We start from the raw sequence: 22,202 nt of genomic DNA, 5'->3' as shown, positions 1-22,202 counted from the left end.
GGTTTTTTTGAGGGGGAACCTCTTGTTCAGATGACAAATTTGGATTACTAACCCTTCTTTGCATCATCTTTGAGTCACAGTAATGGGGGAAATACAAAAGCTGGTGGATTTCATAGATTTTAGAGGAATTGTGAAGCAGACATCAACCCTCTGGATTGTCACAGGGTTTGTAACAAGCTTTTTTTTCCTGGTGAAATCCTCTTTATGTTAAAACTCGTGGTGGTGTCCCAGAAGCTTCCAGGTCAAGCTCCTGGATCAGTATAACTGTACAGATGTTATTGAACAAGAAATTGTGCCATAAAACACATGAATAGACACAGCAGCTAAAAAGTTGTTGCTCCTTGAACTTGAAACTAATCTTTGGTGCAAAGTTACAGATATTTGGCAATTTTTCATCTCTACTGTGTTAAAACAAAATAATTTTAAATAACTGATTGAAAAAAACGTACTGGGATGTTTTTCTCCACAGGGCTGTAAACCAGTTTGCTGGGGTTAAGATCAGTGATTAATTTTACTGTTTTATCCAAAAAAAAAAAAGCATCAACCCAACTTGGGACTGTATATTTATGCAGAGTTGCTGTTTTGAAGTGAAGGCGTAAAGAAACTTCATGCTGCACTTCGGAATAAATTATTTGGGCCCTTAATACAGGAGGTTACGTGATAAATATTTTAACCTAATTTAAAAGTTCTGCAGCTCCTGACAGCCACAGATTTTCTCCCCAACTGCTGGTGAACTTGCACGGAGATCATTCCTCGGAGTATTTCCGTGTGAAGCAAACTGGGTGGTGTTAATTTGTCAGAGAAACGAAATTTCAGAGAAGTGTTTATAAACACTGCGCCTGCAAACACGGGGCAGCGCTGGGGGTGGTTGGTCGTGCTTGACATTTGGGGAGTGAGTTTTGGAGTGTTTTACATGGGAAAGGATGTGCCTTGTGGGTGCTGGGAATGACCAGAGCTGACTGCAGAAAGCAAGGGTTTGAGCTGCAGGGTGGGACACGATGGTCTCTGGTGAGGCCCCACCTGGGTCACCGTGCACAGTTCTGGTGCCTCCGGAATAGGAAGGTCGTGAAACTGAGTCCAGAGGAGGCCACCAAGTTGCTGAGGGGACTGGAGCACCTTCCCTGTGGAGACAGGCTGGGAGAGCTGGGAATGTTCAGCCTGGAGAGGAGAAGGCTGCGTGCAGACTTCACAGCACCTTCCAGGGTCTGAAGGGACTACAGGGAAATAGGAGAGGGACTGTTTGTCAGGAACTGGATCAGCAGGACAAGGGGGAATGGGTTCACACTCACAGAGGAGAAATTTAGGTTGGATATTGGGAAGGAATTGTTGACTGTGAGGGTGGGGAGGCCCTGGCACTACTGTGGCTGCCCCTGGATCCCTGGAAGTGTCCAAGGCCAGGTTGGACAGGGCTTGGAGCAACCTGGGCTGGTGGAAGGTGTCCCTGCCCATGGCAGGGGATGGAACAAGATGATCTTTAAGGTCCCTTCCAACCCAAATCGTGATTCTAGGAAAAAAAAGCATGTTCTGGGTGTTGACTGTCTGGCTGCTCCTCATCAAGTACTACCTTTGTCATGGTAGATGTAGTTTTCACATCTTTATCCTGCAAATTCATTTTCTGTTGCAGAGCAACTCAAGGTATAAACCCTTCTTTTTCCTGGAGAGCTTTATGTAACTGTGCTTTTTTTTTTTCCCATCACCTTGATGTGTCACTCTTGCTGCAGCAAATTTATTCTGGGTTTGGTTGTTATTTCAGTGCTTTCATTTGTTTGAGGTGAGATTGGGTGATGGTTGCTCAGTGGAGGAAAAGCTCATCACGTTAAGTAGATCGCTGTATGTGATGGGTCTCATCGTCAATTTAAATTATTGTGCCTTGCAAGTGCTGCTTCTGGAATTGTCTGAAACAGCTGCAATGTCAGAGGCAGCTTTTTGTTGCAGATAATGAGGTTTAAACCTCTTTAAACATCACTCAAAACATGAAATACCAGAAACCCGAGTTAAAAAGCAGTATTTTGACTGTTGCTGTTGTTACGAAAATACATAAAAATGTAGGTGCCCCTCTAAATGTCTCCCTGGTGTGTTTATTGTCCTTGCAGGCACTATCCTGGTTGACAACATGCTGATCAAAGGGACAGCAGGAGGGCCTGACCCCACCATTGAGCTCTCCTTGAAGGACAACGTGGATTACTGGGTGATCCTGGATCCCATCAAACAGACCCTGTACCTGAACAGCACCGGCCGAGTCCTGGACAGGGATGTGAGTCTGGGGGGGCTCTTTGTTTGCTTTCCTCCCCATGGACATCAATTCCTAATTAACCATAACCACCAGACCTGCTGGAATGTAATTCCTGCATCTATCTTGTCCCCAGATGGATGTGGACAGAGTTAATTGGATTTTTCATTAGGATTTATTGGGAGCACACAGAAACTTGGCCATGTGTGCAAATACTGTGTGTGGACAAACACAGCAATAAAGACCAACCAAACAAAGGTGTGGGTTTTACGTCCAACCAAACCTGGCTCCTTTGCTGAATTAAATTTTTATTGTGCATTGAATTATGAGATGTGAGAAGAGCAAAGGATTTGTGGCTACTACAAATCACTTACAAAGCTTGACATGTTCAATTGAGAACGTGCTGCTTTAGATTCTTTTTTTAGGGCAGCATAAAATTCATGTGGTACATTCGTTCCTAATGGCATTGAAAGAAATATTGTCAGGCTAACTTTGACTTTCATAAAAAGAAAGCTAAAAAGCACAAAAGAAATAGGAATGTTCTCATCTAGGCTAATTTCACTGAAGAGCAACACTTTAAATATAGAGATATTTTCTCACAGTGTTGCAGCGTTGCTGCAGTTCATCAGAACCTGAAAGGAAAATTGACTCCAAAGTGCTGTAATCAATATGGCAAGGATGCTTTAAAACTCAGGAGTTCTGCTTGGAGTGCAGGGAAGTTTGTTTTGTATTAGCTTGATTGATTAATTTGTCTTCTCCGCGTGTTTTGAGATCTGTTCATAAGTACCAAAAACAACATGCAAATTTTCCCTCATTTCCATTTTGAGCTGAAAAGAGCTAATTGAATTCAGCTGTTCTTAATTTAGTTTTAATTCACAAGCTGTTCTCAGATGCAGAGCACAGAGTGGCACAGTGGTCATGGTGGCAGAAGCCTTGTGGTGCCTCGGCAGAGTCGGCGCTTGCTCGAGCACCAAACAGCAGCTGCTGGAACATGTTTGGCCTTTCAGTTTTCATTTTAAGCCAGAGCAAAAAATGAGAGCCTGGAATGGGAGGTGAGGCTGGAGAACCACTGCAAGAAATGCAGGGTCCATTCTTCCTCAGCCCACGGAATCCTACACATCCATATGGGATCAGGAACTGGCATTAATCCCCATTAGGTCAGTGCTAATTCTTTCTCAGTGCCCCTTTTAGTGACACTTCTCTCCCTCTGGGGTTGTTCACCTGAGCTGCTTGACCTGAATCTTGCTTTACCAGAAGGACCTTGTCAGATTATTTGAGTTCCAGTATTAGCAACAATCTGAACCAACTCACAGATATTTCACATCCTAGTGAATTCACAGCCACTTTACAGTGATGCTCCTTGCCAGAAGGAGACTCAAGTGCAGAGGACAATTGAAGTGTGTACTTATATAATTATGTATAGATAATAATGTGTTAAAATTGGTATTTAAGGTATTACTTCCTCACTTTTTGCTGTGAACTTTAACACGTCTTATCCCTGGTACTGTGTAAAATTATTCCTTTGTGATTATTTCAGTTTAGTGGGCTATGAAAAGAAAATCTGGGATTTGAGGTCATTTAGGTTTTGGGTGTGAGCCCCACTGTAGATCTTCCATGGGCTCAGTGAATTGCTGGACCTCACAAGCCAAAGAAAATGAAAGCAGCCCTCAAAAACCAGGGGAAAGTGGTGGGTTGGCAGTGCTGGGTTAACTGTTGGACTTGGTGCTCTTGGGGGTCCTTTCAAACCTTAATGATTCTAAGATGCTGTAAAGGCTGTTTCCAGCCTTCAGAACCAGCTCTGTGCTCACCCCCAAAATGCAGAATAATGTTCCTTCTTTTGTTAACAAAAACCCCCAAATGTGTTTTTCTCGTCTTTCAAGTTAAAACCAGGTGAAACTTTGTGGTACCAATGGAATTGGGGGGGTTTATTAAGTCAAACCTTCAGATTCAGTTTTTATTACAGAGGAAAGATGTATTCTCTAATTCACAAATGGTGCACTTTCAATATATTTGGATACTCTTCCCATTTTTCTCTCCCTGCTGATTCAGTTATCCTGATCCTGTTCCTGTGTTTTATTACCTTTCTTGAAAGCAAATCTTATTAGATTCCATTGATTGATTTTACTAAGGATGGCAGTGTGTTTTCCAAATAAAATCAGATAAAAAGAAAATTCCAGACTTTACTTCCAAAACTTTAAGTACTTAGGAAGAGTGAATAGTGATAGTTCAGAGCTGAAGGTGCCACCAGCTGCTAAGAGGTGCTGGAATGATCTGTCCCCAGTGTCATAAACAATTTGTGACATTGTGCCTTTATGTATTTATATTTTTTGCCTATAAATGCCCAGACTGATGAGAGTTTGTTTAAACACCTGATTTTAGATCTAAGCACTGACCCAGCAGAAATTGTACTTCTGTGAAAGGAATGCTGGTGCTGTTTCTCTCATATTTTATCAAAAGCAACAAACTGTTTTTTCCATGGTCTCATGACAAAGACCAAATCCAGAATATCAAGTGGTTATCAAATATCTATTTTTTTAACTAATTCTATTTTTCTTGGGCATGGCTAATAAATCTAGATCTACTCAGTAGTGTTTAAGCATATTAAAGGCAGCCTAAAAATTCTTGGATCTTACTCAGATGAGTAGTAATAGACATTCCAGCCTAAATTTCTTTGCCCATTCATCAAATTTGGGGGTTATTTGTATTTGAATATTATGATGTTCACTGGAATGAAAACATCAGGAGTCTGGGTTGTCTACAGTGAAGGTTGTTTCTGAAGTATTTGTAAATGTAAATGGGAGAAAATTGGATTTATTTCTGGTTTGACTTTTCAGTTGGAGACAAGAAAGAAACAAGAAAGTTGTTGGAGTGAGTCCAGAGGAGGCCGTGGAGATGCTCCAAGGGCTGGATTCCCTCTGCTCTGGAGCCAGGCTGGGAGAGCTGGGGGGGTTCACTGGGAGAAGGGAAGGATCCAGGGAGAGCTGAGAGCCCCTTGCAGGGCCTAAAGGGGCTCCAGGAGAGCTGGAGAGGGACTGGGGACAAGGAATGGAGAGACAGGACAAGAGGGAATGGCTTCCCACTGCCAGAGGGCAGGGATAGATGGGATATTGGGAAGGAATTGTTCCTTGAGAGGGTGGGGAAGCCCTGGCCCAGGTTGCCCAGAGAAGCTGTGGTTGCCCCTGGATCCCTGGAAGTGTCCAAGGCCAGGCTGGAGCAACCTGGGCTAGTGGAAGGTGTCCCTGCCCATGGCAGGGGGTGGCACTGGATGCTGTGTCTGGCCTTACATTCCCATGCAATGCAAACCATTCCAGGATTCTCTGAATTCCACCATTCATAAACCAAAGTTTCCAACCTGTGACATTTTCTCGGGATCTTTCTAAAGGCACCTTTTCCCTTTCAGCCCCCAGTGTCCATCCAGTCCATCGTGGTGCAGGTGCAGTGTGTGAACAAGAAGGTTGGCACCATCATCAACCACGAGGTGCGGATCGTGGTGCGGGACCGCAACGACAACTCCCCCCAGTTCCAGCAGCAGCGCTACTACGTGGCCGTGAACGAGGTCAGAACCCCCAGATCATCTTCCCTGTCAGTGCTTCTCAGGCTTCCCATTTGAAAACCCCATAAATTCAGTCGTTTTCAAGTCCTTTCCATTTGTGTCCCTTCAGAATCTTCACGAGTGAAGTGATTTCTGTGACATTAATGCGATTTTAGCAGCAAACCTGGAAGTAAAACGAACAGGAAGTAAAACAAAAAGTATTTATGAAAAAAAAACCAAAACACAAAGACCCCAAAGTAAATAGTTCAGAAGGATTTGTTAACAATATTGAAGCTTGGCAAAGTGCAGGTTTGATTTATTGCTGTTTCTCTTTATTAAATGATGTCTGTGGAAGGAATTATTTTGCTTTATATCTTTATGGAACAGAGAGCTGTGGATTGGACTTCTCTGTGTTATATGAAGGTGAAAAATCTCTTTCTATCTTGAGCTGGTACAGCTTCATTTCGCTTTACAGTTAAGTGTCTTATTCTCTTAGGGATGGAATAATCTGCTAATAAGCAGTACAAAGGATCTCTGTTTTCAGTGTTGGTATCTCGGGGCTTTAGTACTAAGAAGCAGAAGTGGAGACTTACATACGGAAGTGGAAATATCCAGGCTGAAATTATGTGGAGAATGGAAGGTCTCATGCAGGCGAAGACTGAAAGAAGTAGAGTTGCTTTTCAAAAAATGAAGCTGTTAAATGTCTGTGTGCATTGTGTCCCCGTTGGGGTTTGGTTTGGAAGGCAGGGCTGACTGCTTTCATGTTGTTTGATTTGAATATAATTGATTTACTGTTTCAAAAAGAAATCTCCTAGTTTTTTGTGTTTGGGAGATTCAGGTTTTTGAGGTGTCTGTGTGTTGTTCCAATCCCCAAGTGTGCAGCGATGTGCAGGACATCCCATTGCCCCCAGGAAAGGAGTGGGAGAGTTGGTTGATGGGTTTAACCCAAAAGTGGGCAGAAAAAATCCCAAATGCACACATTGTATTGAAATAGAGACCTGAATTTGAGATAAGGATGTGCAGGCATCTCAAACTTCCTGGTCTCCTGAGAGGTGGCACCTTTTAAATGGAAACTGTTTCCCTTCAAACAGATTTTTGGCCATCCTGGATGATGTGACTTACACTGGAATGTGGAGGTCCCAAAATACCATTGTGGGCACACCAGGAGAGTCCTCCTGATGCTTTGTACATGGTTTTCAAACTGGCCTTTACATGGCCATGGAATTTCTCTGTTTTACCAGTTTCTGGAACGTTTCTGGTCTGGAGTAAAGGCAACATGAACACGAGTTTGAAGTGCCTGTGTGGGCTGTGATGTAGGGCCAAGATCACTTCCAAAACCTGCATAATTCTGTGAGCAGAGCTGAAGGCTGGCAGTGTGTCAGTGCTGTCATACTGAGGAAACAAGGATTTTCCTTAATTAGATTGAAGTCTGAAAGGCAGAGTGAGAAATGCCCCATTCACAATTGTTTCTCTTATTGAGCAATGTTCCCTGCAAGCATTTATTTGCATTATTACTGGGCAAAATGTTGCTCTTTCTACCAGCTGAATCCTGATTTAATTAATATCTTAGGTTCATTTTATCCCTGCTCCACCTAGAACATCTGACATGGCACCACTGTGCCCTTGAGCAGCACCCAGAGGGTTAATGCTCCCATTAATTAATTAACAGCAAAAAAATACACAGATCATCTCAGACTTCCTCAAAGGTTTTAATGAGTGATTAATTTGTTTTAATGCTGCTTTATTCTGCTCCTAATTGGCACCGCCTCTAGTGAATTTAGCAACAGGAATGCACTGAAATGAGGGATTTAGTGGTTATTTTTTTGCTTCTGTTTTTCGGTTGTTTGTATACCAAAAAGTGCGGAAATGTCTGTTTCCTAAGTAACATAAATCAAAGGACAAGTAGATTTTATTACATTTTGGAGAAATAGAATGGTTTTTATGTCAAGTCATCTTTATATTTGAACTGTCCACACCACAGTTACGATGAGTTTGTCACAGAAGCGGAGGGTACTTGTAATAGCAACATAAATCCTGGTTTCACACGTGTCTTTTCCCTTTGCACGGAAAAAAACATGGTTTAAAAGCAAGCCTGGATTTTTTCCAGAAGGTTTAGAATGAGATGGATGCAGAAGGGTGGTGTCTGTTCTGTTTTATACCAAAAAGTGTTTCAGTTTTTCTTTTTGATTGGAATAACCCGCCACAGAGTTAGACTAAAAGCTTTCCTAATCCCCTGTGTTTCCTCGGTGAGTGGCCCTTGCAGATGCTCAGGGAAGAGCATAAGGATTAGGAAAAATGGAGTGGTGCTTTCCTAATGAGTTCCCCAGGCTCCAGTTCCTGGTACCTGTAAAATCTGTCAAACCAAAAGCAGTGTATGCAACAACTTCCTCTTGTCCAGTGGCTTGTGAACATGTTGGTTCCTCCTTTCCTTCCATACTCCAGGTGCTCTGGAGACTTTTTTCAGCATGTTTTGTCTTGTACGGTAATTCCTCATTCTGCTGCTTCAATTATCTTCACCTGGCTCCTAAAAATCCTGAGAAATCTCAAGGCTTGAATAGTGTCTGTGGAATATTCTGGGTGTTGTCCAACGTCCTGTTGGTGTTTTCTTCTGTCATCGCCACACTTGGACCTGTAGAAGACCCCTGAGGAAGGAGGATCCAAAATTGAATGGTACAGAGAAGTTCATGTTCCCCTCCAGCACATATGTGGGTTTTGCATCCAAATATCAAAATTATCATTACATGTTTATTGAGGAAATACTTTTTTTCCGGAGGATTTTAATCGTCCTATTAAAAGTCTTCTTCAAGCCAAAGAATGAGTCTCAGCCGACTCCAGCTGCTCTCCACAGCATTTTGAATCTCCTCATGAAAGTAAAAACAACTTAAGTTTGATGTCCCCATTTTTATGATAATTAGAAATACTCTGCGGAGTTATTTCCTTGGCTTTTTGCTTTACATATTTTTGTTTATATGAAAGTATCACATCATTATTCATTTAGGGAAAAAATCCTGACAGTGACATCAGCCTGGGGCTAAATCTGACTGGATGTATTAGTGACTTGAAGATAGGAGTTATTGCAGTATTAAAACAAAGTTCTGGAGCTGGGGTGGAATTCAGAAGAATTATGCAACTAATTAAAATTCCACAGGCAAATCTATAGCATTGCTGCAAGGGTTTTAAATTTATGTATCCTAATGTGGGGATTAGGAAGTAAAATCTTGTACTGCTGAGGCACCATTGTGGTTGTCTGTGTTTTGTGTTAAATACAACTTATCTTGATAGTTTTTATCTGAGCTAAATACAGCTCCAATTCAGCATTGCCTGGGTTTCCTAAAACTGACTTTTTTGGTCTTAGTTTTTCCACTTACCCGAGTCCTGCAGAGGTGTTGGGAAGCTCAGGAGCTTTTAATACTGGAAATGGTAATGGAGTTACTAGAACACTGTTGAAGTCAGTATTATGTTATTAAATGTGCATAACTGTAGAGCTTGGAACCCAAAACTGTAGGGTTGATTAATTTATTGGTTTTGGGGTTCTTCTCCCCCTCCTCCACCCCTTAAGTTGGCAGAGATGGGAATCTTTTGCAAAATGAGTGTGTTTCTTGAACTTCAGTAATTTCCAAACTTTGGCTTTGGGCTGTTGAGAATTATAACTTGTGCTGAATTTTCATTTCTTGTTGTGTAATTATTGCTGTCTTTTTCCTTGTGGTATGGAAATAATTAATCTCTGCAGGTAGACATCATCAAAAGAATGTTAGCTCAGAATGATTAACTGGAAATCTTGCTTTGCTCTGCTCTTTGGGGCCCCTGTGAAAAATTATTCATTTTTAACTTTGTAAATAGCCAATAATAGGAGAATTCATTTTCCAAATGTTTTATGGAAGAGCTGAGCATTCCTGCCCGCATCTAGACTTCTAATAGACATAAATCACGTTGAGGGAAGTTTTTAAGCATTACAGCTGCAGACTGTGGAAGAAGAAGATGTACGGTGTGCATTTCCTCTCTGTTTGTTTAATTGCATTCTTTTTGGAGTCTTCCTTGTTTCTTGTCATCGTGGTTCTTTTTCACTGGGTTGAATTCCCACAGAGATGATTCTCCTCAGGCTGTCATGTACACTCAGATAATTGTTCCTTTACAATTCCTAATGTTTTATCTTGCAGAAGGTAAGACACTCAGCATGGTCAAACACTTTGCTACATAACTCCAGTGCCTTTCTGTAGGAGACACTAAAGGTTCACAGGGAGAAACAAAATTCCACTCTTTAAGTAAAGAAATCTTTTCTAATATCCCACCTGAGCCTCCTCTGGCTAAATAGTCACATTTTATTAGGTGAACTGAGTTCCCCCTTGTTGTTCCAACAACAAACTGACAGAAATCCCTCACAAATTTGGGGGTTAAAGTGTTATGGTAAATGCAATAGTAAGAAGTGATATTGCTGGCTAAGGGTAAATCATGGTAATGCTGAGATCCCAGTGCAAAAATATTGTGTGGCTTTGAATGCTGAGGGGCCTCTCTCAGATGATTGGAAGTGGGTTTTGAAGCATCTAGTTAAGAGCTCATCTGAATTTTTCTAAAGGCTGAAGGAGTCTCTAATGTGAGATCTTGAGCAGACTGGAAAGTGGAGTGGAATGAGGGAGTGGTGGGGATTTTTGTCTCTGTTATTTCTAGTATCACTTGCGTTGCATAAAAGAAAATGTACATAAAATGGAAAGCTGCCTGTCCTGAAGGTCTGCACATCTGCAGTCAGTTATTTTGGATGCAATACATTAAATCCAGGACTTCAGCTTTTGACTTTTACTGTTGGAGCGTGCAATTGTAATTCTGGTGTTTACTGATAGTTCATTTTTACAACTGTCTCCTTTGTTATCACTTAATAATGTGCTTTACAGTGCTGGAGCCTTTTTATGTTGGCCATCCTTTATCTGCACCCTGTCAGAACCCTGATACAGCTGCTCTGAGAGAGACAGCAAATAACTCTTGCTTTTCCAAGCCTTTTCAGGCTTCTGGAGAGCACCACAGCTCCTGGCCCTTCAACTGGGAGCACTTGGGCAGGCCCAGCCCTTCCTCAGCCTCTTGGCAGCTGGGAGGTTCCCGCTTGGAGTGGTCTGGTCCTTTGGAATGCTGGCTGGAGCTCTGCCCCCTCCCTTTGCAGGGCATGGTGTCGCAGTGGGAGCAGCACAAACCCCCCAGGGGTTTCTGTCAGCTCCTGGGCTGGTTGGATGGGACAGGATTTTTAAAAATATTTTAATATTTACTGTATTTTAGTGTAATATTGTTTGGAAAAATATGAGACCCCGCCAGGAGTACAGTGTCCATCTCTGGGCTGCTCAGCACAGGAAGGATGTGGAGCTGCTGGAGCAAGTCCAGAGGAGGCCACGGAGATGCTCCAAGGGCTGGAGCCCCTCTGCTCTGGAGCCAGGCTGGGAGAGCTGGGGGGGTTCCCCTGGAGAAGAGAAGGCTCCAGGGAGACCTGAGAGCCCCTTGCAGGGCCTAAAGGGGCTCCAGGAGAGCTGGAGAGGGATTTTGGAGAAGGGCCTGGAGGGACAGGACAAGGGGGAATGGCTTCCCACTGCCAGAGGGCAGGGTTAGATGGGATAGTGGGAAGAAATTGTTCCCTGTGAGGGTGGGGAGGCCCTGACCCAGGTTGCCCAGAGAAGCTGTGGCTGCCCCTGGATCCCTGGAAGTGTCCAAGGCCAGGTTGGACAGGGCTTGGAACAACCTGGGCTAGTGGGAGGTGTCCCTGCCCATGGCAGGGGGTGGAACAAGATGAGCTTTAAGTCCCTTGTGACCCAAACCATTCTATAATTCCACATGTCTGATGTCTGCAGAGCTGCTCCTCTCAACTCCACCCAGGAGCACCAAGACTTTTCCGTGTTTGGACACCAGGACCGTGGGTGATTCCCATCATATGCCACTCCTTGAGGAGCCAGCAGTGCCTGTCTCCTTCCCCTAATGAGACTGTTAATTACCCAGAGATGAGCGGGTTAAGCCCTTTTCTTTGGAGCTGTTCAGGGTGTCAGTACCCAGGGGGCTGAGGGGTCTCTGTGAGGGCGGTGGGGCTGCCCTGGGTGATCCAAAAACCGTGTTGAGAGGGGAAAATGCTGTGTGGCAGCAAGGAGGGAGGAGCTGGGAGTTCAGGAGTGATGCTGAGCCTGGGCAGAGGGGTGGGATAGGGGAAGGTGCTGTTCTGTCTCCCCTTGTCCCCATCCCAGTGTGTTTTTAATTGTTGGTACATCAACTTAATGTCTGCCATGGCTCGTCTCTCCTGCCTGTGTGGGCCATGGCTCCGTGCTCTCCCTGTCTCTGCCCACAAGCACGTTGGATTTTCCTCCCCTGAGCTGCTGAGTTTTTCCTAATATCCAACATGAACCATCCTTGGTTGAACAGTCACATTTTATTAGATGACCTGAGTTCCTCCTTGTTGTTGCAACAATAAACTGCCAGCAGTCTGTCAGAAATCCCTCACAAATTCGGGGTCAAATTGTTGTGGCCAATGCAACAGGAAGAAGTGATGTTGCTGGCTAATGGGAAAACATTGTAATGCTGAGATCTCAGTGTAAAAATATTGTGTGGCTTTGAACAGGAGGGGCATCTCCCAAATGATTGGAAGTGAGTTTTGAAGCATGAAATAAGTTTTGAAGCGTGGATGCTGAAAATGGAGTGTGAGGGGGCCTGGGTGGGGAAAAAAAAACCCTGCAAACAACCATCCTGGAAATTTTCCAAGCTGGTTTTTGGGTTTGCTTTGGTTTTCTATCCCCTTCCAAAAGCATGAGAAAGCCCCTTCCCCCCTGCACATCCTAATCCTAACCCTTTAGTAGGTATGAAGGTACAATCAACTTCCTACACCCACATGTGACACTTCTGCTGCCTGTCCCAGGAGCAAGTAAGTCAAGGTTGCAGCAAAACATAAATATACATAGTTATTGTGGCCTAAGTGTGGATAGTATAAGTACTATAAATTAAACTCTACCTGTTTCACAACAAAAAGGCTTTGAATTGATGTTTTTTATTTCAAAGATTCAGTATTCTCAGCCCTGAAAACGTTTCTCAGGGAACTCTGTCAACCATTGCACACCTAATTAGCAGCTTTATAAATAAAACAGGAACTCTGACTGTAAGAGGAAATGGAGAGTTAATTATTTGCTTTATGGTGTGAACTACAAAATGTGAATGTGAAATAACATCCAGATCTGCGGCAAGCATTTGACTGACTGTCCTTTGCCACCTTCTCTTTTTACAGCATTTCAATCCTTTTTAGTCAGTCTAGGTTTAAATATGTGCAAAAACTTCATATAAAATTGGGAAGAAAGAAGAGGGGCCAGTGGGACTCTGAATTTAAGGGCCTCAAATTTGGGGGTGATGAGAGCAGCGGGGAGCAAAGGCTGTGTTGGATCCAGAACTGTTTGTTCATTTGTTTTTCTCTTTCAGGTTGATTACTCACAAAGTTTCCTGAATATTAAAATTCAGAAACGATGACTCCAAAGAAATCTTCTGTCCTTGGTCTCAATGGGTCTTGATTTCATGCTATTTATCTGTGCGAGGATAATTATAAATTGATTCTTTTTCAGAATATAATTTAATGGGTATTCAGTTGCTGCCAACACAATATTGGAGCAACAGCATCATTCTTGTGTTTAAAGCCATAAAGCTCTCTGGGTGTCTGTGTTTGCATGTAACAATATTAATCTGGCACTGTTCATGTTGCCATGAAGACACTGTCAAATAAGTTCTGTTTACATTTGCAGCTCAGCTTTGTTTTCCTTCCTGAGTCTGAAAAAGCAGCTTTTACTGGTTTTAATCTATATTTATTTCATGAGTTCTTTCAGTTTTAAGATTTTTTTTCTCATCATCTTTTTTTTTTTTTTAATAAATAAGATTCTGTCTTGGTGCATTATAGCCCAGAGCTGTGGGGGAAAATAAAATAATAATAAAAAAGACTTCAAAGAGTTGTTTAATTGTTTGTTGTATACCTTAAGGTTCTAATGGGTGTCTGTGTGTCACTGTTGTTGCAGTTAACTCCAGTTGGAACCACCATCTTCACGGGATTTTCTGGAAACAATGGTGCTACTGACATTGATGATGGTCCCAATGGCCAGATAGAATATGTCATCCAGTACAATCCTAATGACAAGGTAAATCCATTGAGGGCTTTTTTTCTCCAGCTGTGTGTATATTTTTATATATATATTTATATATTTATATTTTATAGTTTTATAAATATATATTTATATTATATTTTATATATTTATATATATTGTATATATTTAGATATAAATATAAATATATATATATATATGTATATATATATATATACTTCTATATTTTTATATATATATAAAGAAGCTGTGGCTGCCCCTGGATCCCTGGAAGTGTCCAAGGCCAGGCTGGATGGGGCTTGGAGCAACCTGGGCTAGTGGAAGGTGTCCCTGCCCATGGCAGGGGGTGGAACTGGGTGTTCTTACAGGTCCCTTCCAACCCAAACCATTCTGGGATTCTGTGATTAATAACCTGCTCCAGTGTTGTTCACACTTGGCTTTGGAGGCATTTTCAGGTAGCTGGATTCACTCCTCCACATCTACACCTGATAGATTCACAGCTAAGATATTCACAGGCATGGCTAAATTACTCTCAAAAGAGACCTTCTGACTTTCCTCACAGTCATTTATATTTAAAGATCACTGTTTGTTGTTTTGTTTTTTTTTTAAAAAAGGGTTATATATTATTAAAATGAAACTCTAGTGATCCTTACCTTTTATCATTGCAAACACATGATTTTTAGAGCAAGCAGATTAAAGGTACTAAAATAAATTCTCTTTAGGGTTAGATGGGGGAATTTCTCCATTAGAACAAGGTCTTGCACGTGGGTGATTTGTGTGAAGTGTCCAAATGCATCTTTGTAGCAAATTTGAAGTAATTTTAGCAATGCTCCTTTGCAAACCCTGGGCTGTGAGCACAGTTGTGGTGGATCAGCTGGTGGGGGAGTTTGTTCAGCAGCCTAACCTGGTTTTTCAGTCATGGCACAGATGTTCAAGTGTGTATGTGGAGGTAAAGTAGAGTTCATAGATTTGGTAACCTCTCACTGAAATTCCCTGCTTTTCCTGGAGGGGAATTGGAGCACAAATGGTTTTGTGGGAAAACAGCAATCTGATTTCCAGTTGGGTTAGAAACACAGGCACACAGCTTGGGGTTCAGCTGGCACCATCAAAGCTGTGCACCCATAAAGGCTTCAGTCCTGTTCCCACTGAATTCAACACAAATTGAAATATCTGCAGTTGCAGTTGTTGCTTATACTTTGTGGGAGGTAGAATTGTGTGGAATAGTGACAGTATCAGGGAATAATTCACTGAGAACTAATGGAGACCTTTCATTTTACTTTTCACTGGGGTGATGTTGATTTTTGCATACTGACATGCTGAGGTGCAATATTTACTTATTTATCTGCATGTTTGGAGGACAGAGGTGGTTCCTTGGAAAACTTTGCAGCAGCTTAAGCCATAATTTTGTCTGGAAAGAATTAGGAAAGAGGCAGTGTCTTTTGTCCAAAGGTAGAATTGGGATGTTAGGTTTTTAGGAGATGGGGAATTTTCTGGCTTTATATGTTGCATATATTTGGAATTATTCTGGGGTTTAAAAGTTTGCAGTCATTTTCAGAGATTCAGTTGATTGCACAGACTTGAGCAGTCTCTCAAGTTCTGACACTTCCTGCAGTGAGACAGCCTGGGATAGTTGGTGGCCCTGTCCATGGCAGGAGGGTTGGACTGGATGGCCTTTAAGATCCCTTCCAACCCAAACCATTTTATGATTCTACTTAAAAGAGTAAAATTTGTAGTGCATGATGTCCTTCATGTCACCCTGTCAGCTGTTCTTTGTACTGGTGTTATGTGTGACTGAAGTATTTATTCCCTAAGCTTTTGTAAACAAAGGGAAGGGTTTTCTGTGGAAATAGTGAGCACTAAAATGTTCTGTCAACATCATCTTTTAACTGTTTGCATGACAGAAGTGTTGACATGTTGACACGACTAAAAAACCAATCCATAAATGCTGTTCCACTACCACAAATATTTGAAAAGTAAATAGAAGACAGGGAGGATTGAAAGAAATGGACAAGGAGTTTCAAATTTGCCAAGGAAATCCCCAAACAAGCTTTGAGTTCTTCTCCACTCTTCTGTATTACCCTTAACTTACAATACCAAGGAAAACCAGCTCAAATAATCTCTTTCAGTAAAGACTGTGATGAAAATGTTTGCACTGAGAAAATACTTCTTCCAGATAACTGTGAAAATTGAAAGTGTTTTAAAATAGTGAAACATTTTAGCATGCATTGACTATGTTTGTATACTAAAAACAATTAAAACAATTTTTAAAAAGTATTTCTATTAAGAAGTATTGAGCCAGAGTGAAGCAGAAGAACTGCTTTGTATTTAAGTTGCTATTAGTCCCAGCACTGCATTGAACAAAGGCATCCTGGGAAATCATTCTGAAAGCATCTCCTTGAAATAAAGATGCTTTATTGCATCTTTGCTATACTATTTTGTATCCCAGATTAAATAAATCTGCTGCTTTCATCTGGTGATATGTGCACAACATTGCATTTGGAGCGTGTGCAAGACAGACATGACTTATCATTGTGCTGAGCTGCTTCATCTCTGCTGTCAACTTGCCAGAAAGTTCCTGTGTGATACCTGCTGAAAGTGGATTTTTCTTCCTCAAACTGGGAAAAACCAGGCTCCAAAATGCAGCTTAGTGCAAAACATCTCTACTTGCTGCTGCTTGTTGTGGGATGAAGTTGCCCACGGTGTTGTTTGACACCGATGAGACCATTCCCTGCCTTAGAAAAGCAGGCTGATTATAGCTCATAATCGTGGACTTTTTAGGGTAGGAAAAGGCCTTTAAGATCATCAAGTCCGTTGGACTCAGTGCTCCCTGTGGGTCTCATCCAACTTAAAACATTCTGTGAAATTCTGTGGACCATCATCCCAGCACCACCACTATAATTTTCATTGTAGACTAGTGCAGGCATTTGGAAAAAAAAAGCCCAAACCTATAAAAACAAGAGGTGTTATTCTAGAAATTCAATTTAGCTTTATTATTTTTGTGTTTAATTGGGAAGATATAAAAGCCAAGGAGAAAAATCAATGCCAGACATACTTGCTGTAGGGCTGGGCTCTAGCTGTCATGTAAAGGAATGCCATAAAACTTCTCCTGGCTGTTACAAGCTAAGGATTAAGTCATTTCACTTGCCAAAAACATTCTGTCTCCTGATGCAAAGTGAGGGCTCTATTTATATCTGAGGGTTATTATTACAAATGTATCCTGAAAACTAGTTCTGGACTCCCTCCCTACTTGCTGATTTTATGGAGATCTGTTGTATTGTGTTTGGTGAGGACTCTAAACGTTTTGAGATAAACTGGAATTAGGGAATATGCATAATGCTGTTGCATTACTCTCTGGGGAGTAATTTGATTTGTATTTTCCTGGTGGCTTAACCCATTTTATAATTTGCTGGCCCATGGTCAAAATTATGTGCCAAGAAGGGTTTTAAGTTATGGAGACTCTTGTGCAGAAGCATTTTGTTTTCTCTGTTTTGAAATGAGAGGAGAACCGGGTTTATTCTCTTGGAGAGAGCAGTTGACAAAGGAATATCTTGATATCCCTGACTTCCAGACTGCTCATTTCTGTATTAGAGGGAAATCCAACTGAATTGTTTCGGTGGGAAAAGATTTCCAAGATCACCAAGTCCAACATTCCCTCAGCACTGCCAAGGTCACCACTAACCCATGTCCCCAAGTGCCACATCCACACATCCTGTGAGGCCCTCCAGGGGTGGGGACTCCACCACTCCCCTGGGCAGCCTGGTTCAGCCTCAGCTTCCAGTACCTGCCCATCCTTTCAGTGAAGGAATTATCCCTCATATCCCATCTAAACCTCCCCTGGCACAGCTGGAGGCCGTTCCCTCTCCTCCTGTCCCTTGTTCCCTGGGAGCAGAGCCCGACCCCCCCCCAGCTCCCCCCTCCTGTCAGGGACTTGCAGAGCCAGAAGGTCCCCCCTGAGCCTCCTTTTCTCCAGGCTGAGCCCCCCCAGCTCCCTCAGCTGCTCCTGCTGCTCCAGCCCCTTCCCAGCTCCGTTCCCTTCCCTGCACACAGTCCAGCTTTTAGTTTTCTTGGAGCTTCATTAAAGTTTGGGTTGAAGAAGAAATAAATGGTGTTTGCAGAGGGATAGGAGTTGAGCTGATGTGGTACCTTCAAACTTACAGCTGGAAGCTCAGCTTTAAATCACCCCTGAACAATTGCATTTCAGTGCTGAGTTGGAGTAAAAGGAGTCTCCAGGTACAGACAGTTTGGGAAGAGGTCAAATGTTGGATAAGACTAAGAATAAGAATCTGGACGAGGGGGAGTGGCTTCCCACTGATGGAGGGCAGGGTTAGATGGGATATTGGGAAGGAATTGTTCCCTGGGAGGGTGGGGAGGCCCTGACCCAGGTTGCCCAGAGAAGCTGTGGCTGCCCCTGGATCCCTGGAAGTGTCCAAGGCCAGGTTGGATGGGGCTTGGAGCAACGTGGGCTAGTGGAAGGTGTCCCTTCCCATGGCAGGGGTGGCACAAGATGAACTTTCAGATCCTTCCAGCCCAAACCATTCCATGATTCTGTGATTTCTACTTTGCCTCAGTATAAAAATAACATAATTAATTTCTTTCCCCCCAGCAGGAACTGTGTATGTTTTATCCCACAAGATGAGTCCCAAACAGTTATTTAGCAGTGTCTGGGAGGTGCTTCCCAATCCTGTTTTCCTGCACACCACAGATACCTGCAGCATGGTAAATTTAACCAGCAGTCCTATTTATCTGCTGAAAAACAAACTGCAGTTTTAGCAGTTTGGACTTTCAGGGTGAAAGGCCCTGTTGTGTGATCTAAGGAAAGAATGGTACCGTGTCCCTCTGTCTGCTTTCTGTGCAGAGAACTGGGAATATTCCATTGCTACTGCCTGTTGAACACACCTAAATGTTACCTGTGTTCTAATGGTAAATGGGCACACAGAAGGATTTTTTTGATGTGATTAATTTGATAGAATTGGAACTGGATCTCGGGTCAGAAACCTGTGTATCCTGCAGTGCCCTGCTGCCACTGGTGCCCCAGCTTTGTAACCTGAGTCTGTGTAAGCAAATCCACGGGACAAATTGGATTTCACCTGGTTTGGCACCCTGATTTACCCTGAAATCTGAATTTACTGGTGTATGAACATGTGCATGAACTGGCATCTGAGTGTGTGCCTGGTGCTCTCTGTGTGTTTCCCACTTCATTGCCCTCATGAAAGCCAGAATAAAGAGCAGATAAGTACCATAATGTGGATTTCTCAATCTCCAGTACTTGATAATTTCTTCTGAACACACCACTGCAAATTCAGGCTGGTAAATGGGAAAGAAGCAGAATAGTCAGACTTCAGTTTGTGGTTGGAAGTAGCAATGGAAATGTAAAGAATCCAAGAGAATTCTGTTATGTACAGATTATTTCTTGTGGGGTTCTTATGGAATAAACTGGTGGGGAGAAAACTTAGAAAACTTTGAAATCTCTGATCTGAAGAGCAGATGCAGTCTTGGAATGGCAGCCAATGGATCATCCCATTGCAGCCCATCTAAAACCCATTTTAAATGTGAAGCATGTTCAACTTTATCAGATTGTTTTCTCTTTTGCAGGCTTCCAACAGGACCTTTGATATTCCTCTCACTTTGTCCGGAGCAGTAGTTCTACGGGAAAGACTAAATTATGAAGAAAAGACTCGTTATTTTGTCATTGTTCAAGCAAATGTGAGTATAAATCTCTTAAAGGCCATTTCTGCCGCTGATTTAGGTGGGTTTTTAGTTTCCTTTCCAAGCAAAGGCAAAGCCTTGCTGAAATATCAGGTCTGATAAATCCTCTTCTCCTGAAGATCTAATTTAAGATTTATCTGGGCTGCTGAAAGCTCAGACATATTATTACTGGTTAAAAAAGCCTGCTCAGTGTGTGTGACAAGCCAACCTTTTTGGCACAAGGAGCAAGTTGCAAATTTACAGTGCAGCCCATGCAGAAAAGTGCAGTCTGGTGGCACTAAGTGCTCATTTTCTAACAAATCTGGCAATGCTAATTTGAGCTTAAAGGAGTATAATGGATACAATTTCCTTGTATCCTTCAGGTTTGAGATGCATTTTGCTCTAAAGAGGTGATTTTTCCTTCAAGTCATATCACAAGTGTGCAGAGAGGTTTTTCCAGAGTGGCTGGCAGTGGATAATACACCGAGAAGGAAAGTGATGTTTAAACTATATCTCAGATATCTGTCATCAGAGAAGTTTTTTGGTGCCCTTGAGGGCTGTGGAAGCTTTTTTCCCTTTTTGTCCTTCTGATAACAGCTGTAAATGAAAACTTCTCCTTTGTTGTTTACCCTGTTGTGATACAACCTCGTTCGAGGGAAATGAGGCAGCCGGAGATATCTCACTCCTGAATCCTCACGTTTGGGGTTCTGTCATCTCCCCGATGCAGAAGCACAGATACATTTCACAGTCTGTTTTCTTACATATTTTGTGGCATGTTCAGCGTTCTGCCAACGGAAGACAGGCTGTGGGGCTGGCTCAGTGCTTCCTGAGCTTCTGCCCTGCTCAGGTGAGACCCCCCTGCAGAGCTGCTCCAGCCCTGGGAACAGCCCAGCAAGGACATGGAGCTGCTGGAGAGAGTCCAGAGGAGGAACCAAGAGGATCAGAGGGCTGGAGCAGCTCTGCTGGGAGGAAAGGCTGGGAGAGTTGGGATTGTTCAGCCTGGAGAGGAGAAGCTTTGGGGTGATCGAATTGTGGCCTTCCAGGGCCTGAAGGGGATGACAAGAAACATGGAGAGAGACTATTTCCAAGGGTCTGGAGTGCCAGGACAAGGGGGAATGGCTTCCCACTGCCAGAGGGCAGGGTTAGATGGGATAGTGGGAAGGAATTGTTCCCTGGGAGGGTGGGGAGGCCCTGGCCCAGGTTGCCCAGAGAAGCTGTGGCTGCCCCTGGATCCCTGGAAGTGTCCAAGGCCAGGTTGGAGCAACCTGGGCTAGTGGAAGGTGTCCCTGCCCATGGCAGGGGGTGGAATGAGATGAGCTTTAAGGTCCCTTCCAACCCAGACTATTCTGGGATTATAAAACACCACAGGATGCATTTCATTCCCTCTGTTGTCTGTATTGTGCAGTCACACTTCTGCTCCACTGGTCCCAGTATCAGCAGTTTGTTGTTCTTGCATCCCGAAGATACTGCATGGAGTTAATTCCTCTGGACCTGCTTTGATCCAGTATCACTCAAAGGCACATACTGGGGGAATGTTAGGAAAGTTTAGCTGAGGAAGGCTGCTCCTTGTGGCTGGAATTGTTTTTTAGCACTGACCTTGAAGACAGCTGAATGCAGAAATTCCCATATTTACTCTAAATGTGAAGCTGTTCCAAGAAGTTCCAAAATATGTATCCCATCTGATTTAGAACAATGACCTATTCCTTTTATGCAGATATTAATTATTAATTATTTATGCCACATTAAATGGCATAAATACAGAAAAAATGAATTAAAAATTCTTTTTATTTGCTTTTCTGTTAGTGTTATATTAGCATAGGAGGACAAGACTCAGCTGATGACCTATATTCTCTTAGCTCTGTGGAGAAAAGCTGATGCAACAGTCCCTCCACGAAAATGGAAATACTTTTGACTGATTAAAATAAAAAAATAATGGCTAGTCATGCTGTCCTTTCTCTGTGATAACAAAAGGAGAAAGAAGAGGTGCTCTTACTACTGTGCACATTGTTCAGTGTGTAAAATTAATGTGGGTGGTTCCCACAGTTCAGGAACTTTCAGGCTTTATTCTGTGCCATCTAGAAAGAAAAGAAAGGAGACAGTAGAGAAGTTGCAATAGTCAGTAGTGTCTTGTGTTCCTAAAGATTAAAAAAAAAAAAAAATAAGCCAAACCATGCTAACAGAGATGAGAACCTGCCATGCAGTGTGGAGATTTTTTGGGGGATGCAGCATTGGAGCTGCTTTATTGTGGACAGAAGTGTTGTTGAACCTTTTAAATCATGAGCAGTATAACTCATTCTGTGGACAAATCAGCTTTCCACAGTTTTTACACTTTGGAGATCTTGGGTCAATCCCATAGCTGTCCTCTGGCTGATATTTTGGGAGGAAGGGGAGAGGGAGAGAGGTGCTAAATCTTTCTTAAATTGAGGTGGATTGAGCATTACAGTCCATGACAGATGAAACCCAAAATCATGGACTAAATGAACTCGTTGCTGGAGTCAAGGGCTAATGAAATCAAGGGGCATTGCAGTGGGATGCTCTGAGGGTGAGGAATGATATCTGTGTGTATAAAAAGGGCAGCAAAGGTGGTGGGGATTAATTGGGATGTATTCATTGGGATGTATTAGGAAGTGTGGGACCTGACATAATAGACAATATAAAACAA

General features: G+C 42.7%; 1 protein-coding gene across 16 annotated transcripts in view; it reads left to right on the top strand.

Annotated features, from left to right (window-relative positions):
• Positions 1–22,202, top strand: part of PCDH15 (protocadherin related 15) — a 526,100-nt gene that overhangs the window by 308,704 nt on the left and 195,194 nt on the right. For all 16 annotated transcript variants that reach the window (XM_027692924.1, XM_027692936.1, XM_027692923.1 and 13 more), the window contains 4 exons: positions 2,094–2,254; positions 5,631–5,786; positions 13,772–13,891; positions 19,448–19,558. In XM_027692924.1, the coding sequence (XP_027548725.1) occupies positions 2,094–2,254; positions 5,631–5,786; positions 13,772–13,891; positions 19,448–19,558 (548 nt within the window). The remainder of the gene's footprint in view (positions 1–2,093; positions 2,255–5,630; positions 5,787–13,771; positions 13,892–19,447; positions 19,559–22,202) is intronic.

Source organism: Neopelma chrysocephalum, unplaced genomic scaffold (genome assembly GCF_003984885.1).
Source record: "Neopelma chrysocephalum unplaced genomic scaffold, ASM398488v2 Primary Assembly neopelma1_89, whole genome shotgun sequence".
NCBI lineage: Eukaryota > Metazoa > Chordata > Aves > Passeriformes > Pipridae > Neopelma > Neopelma chrysocephalum.
This window is presented reverse-complemented; position numbering and strand designations above follow the sequence as displayed.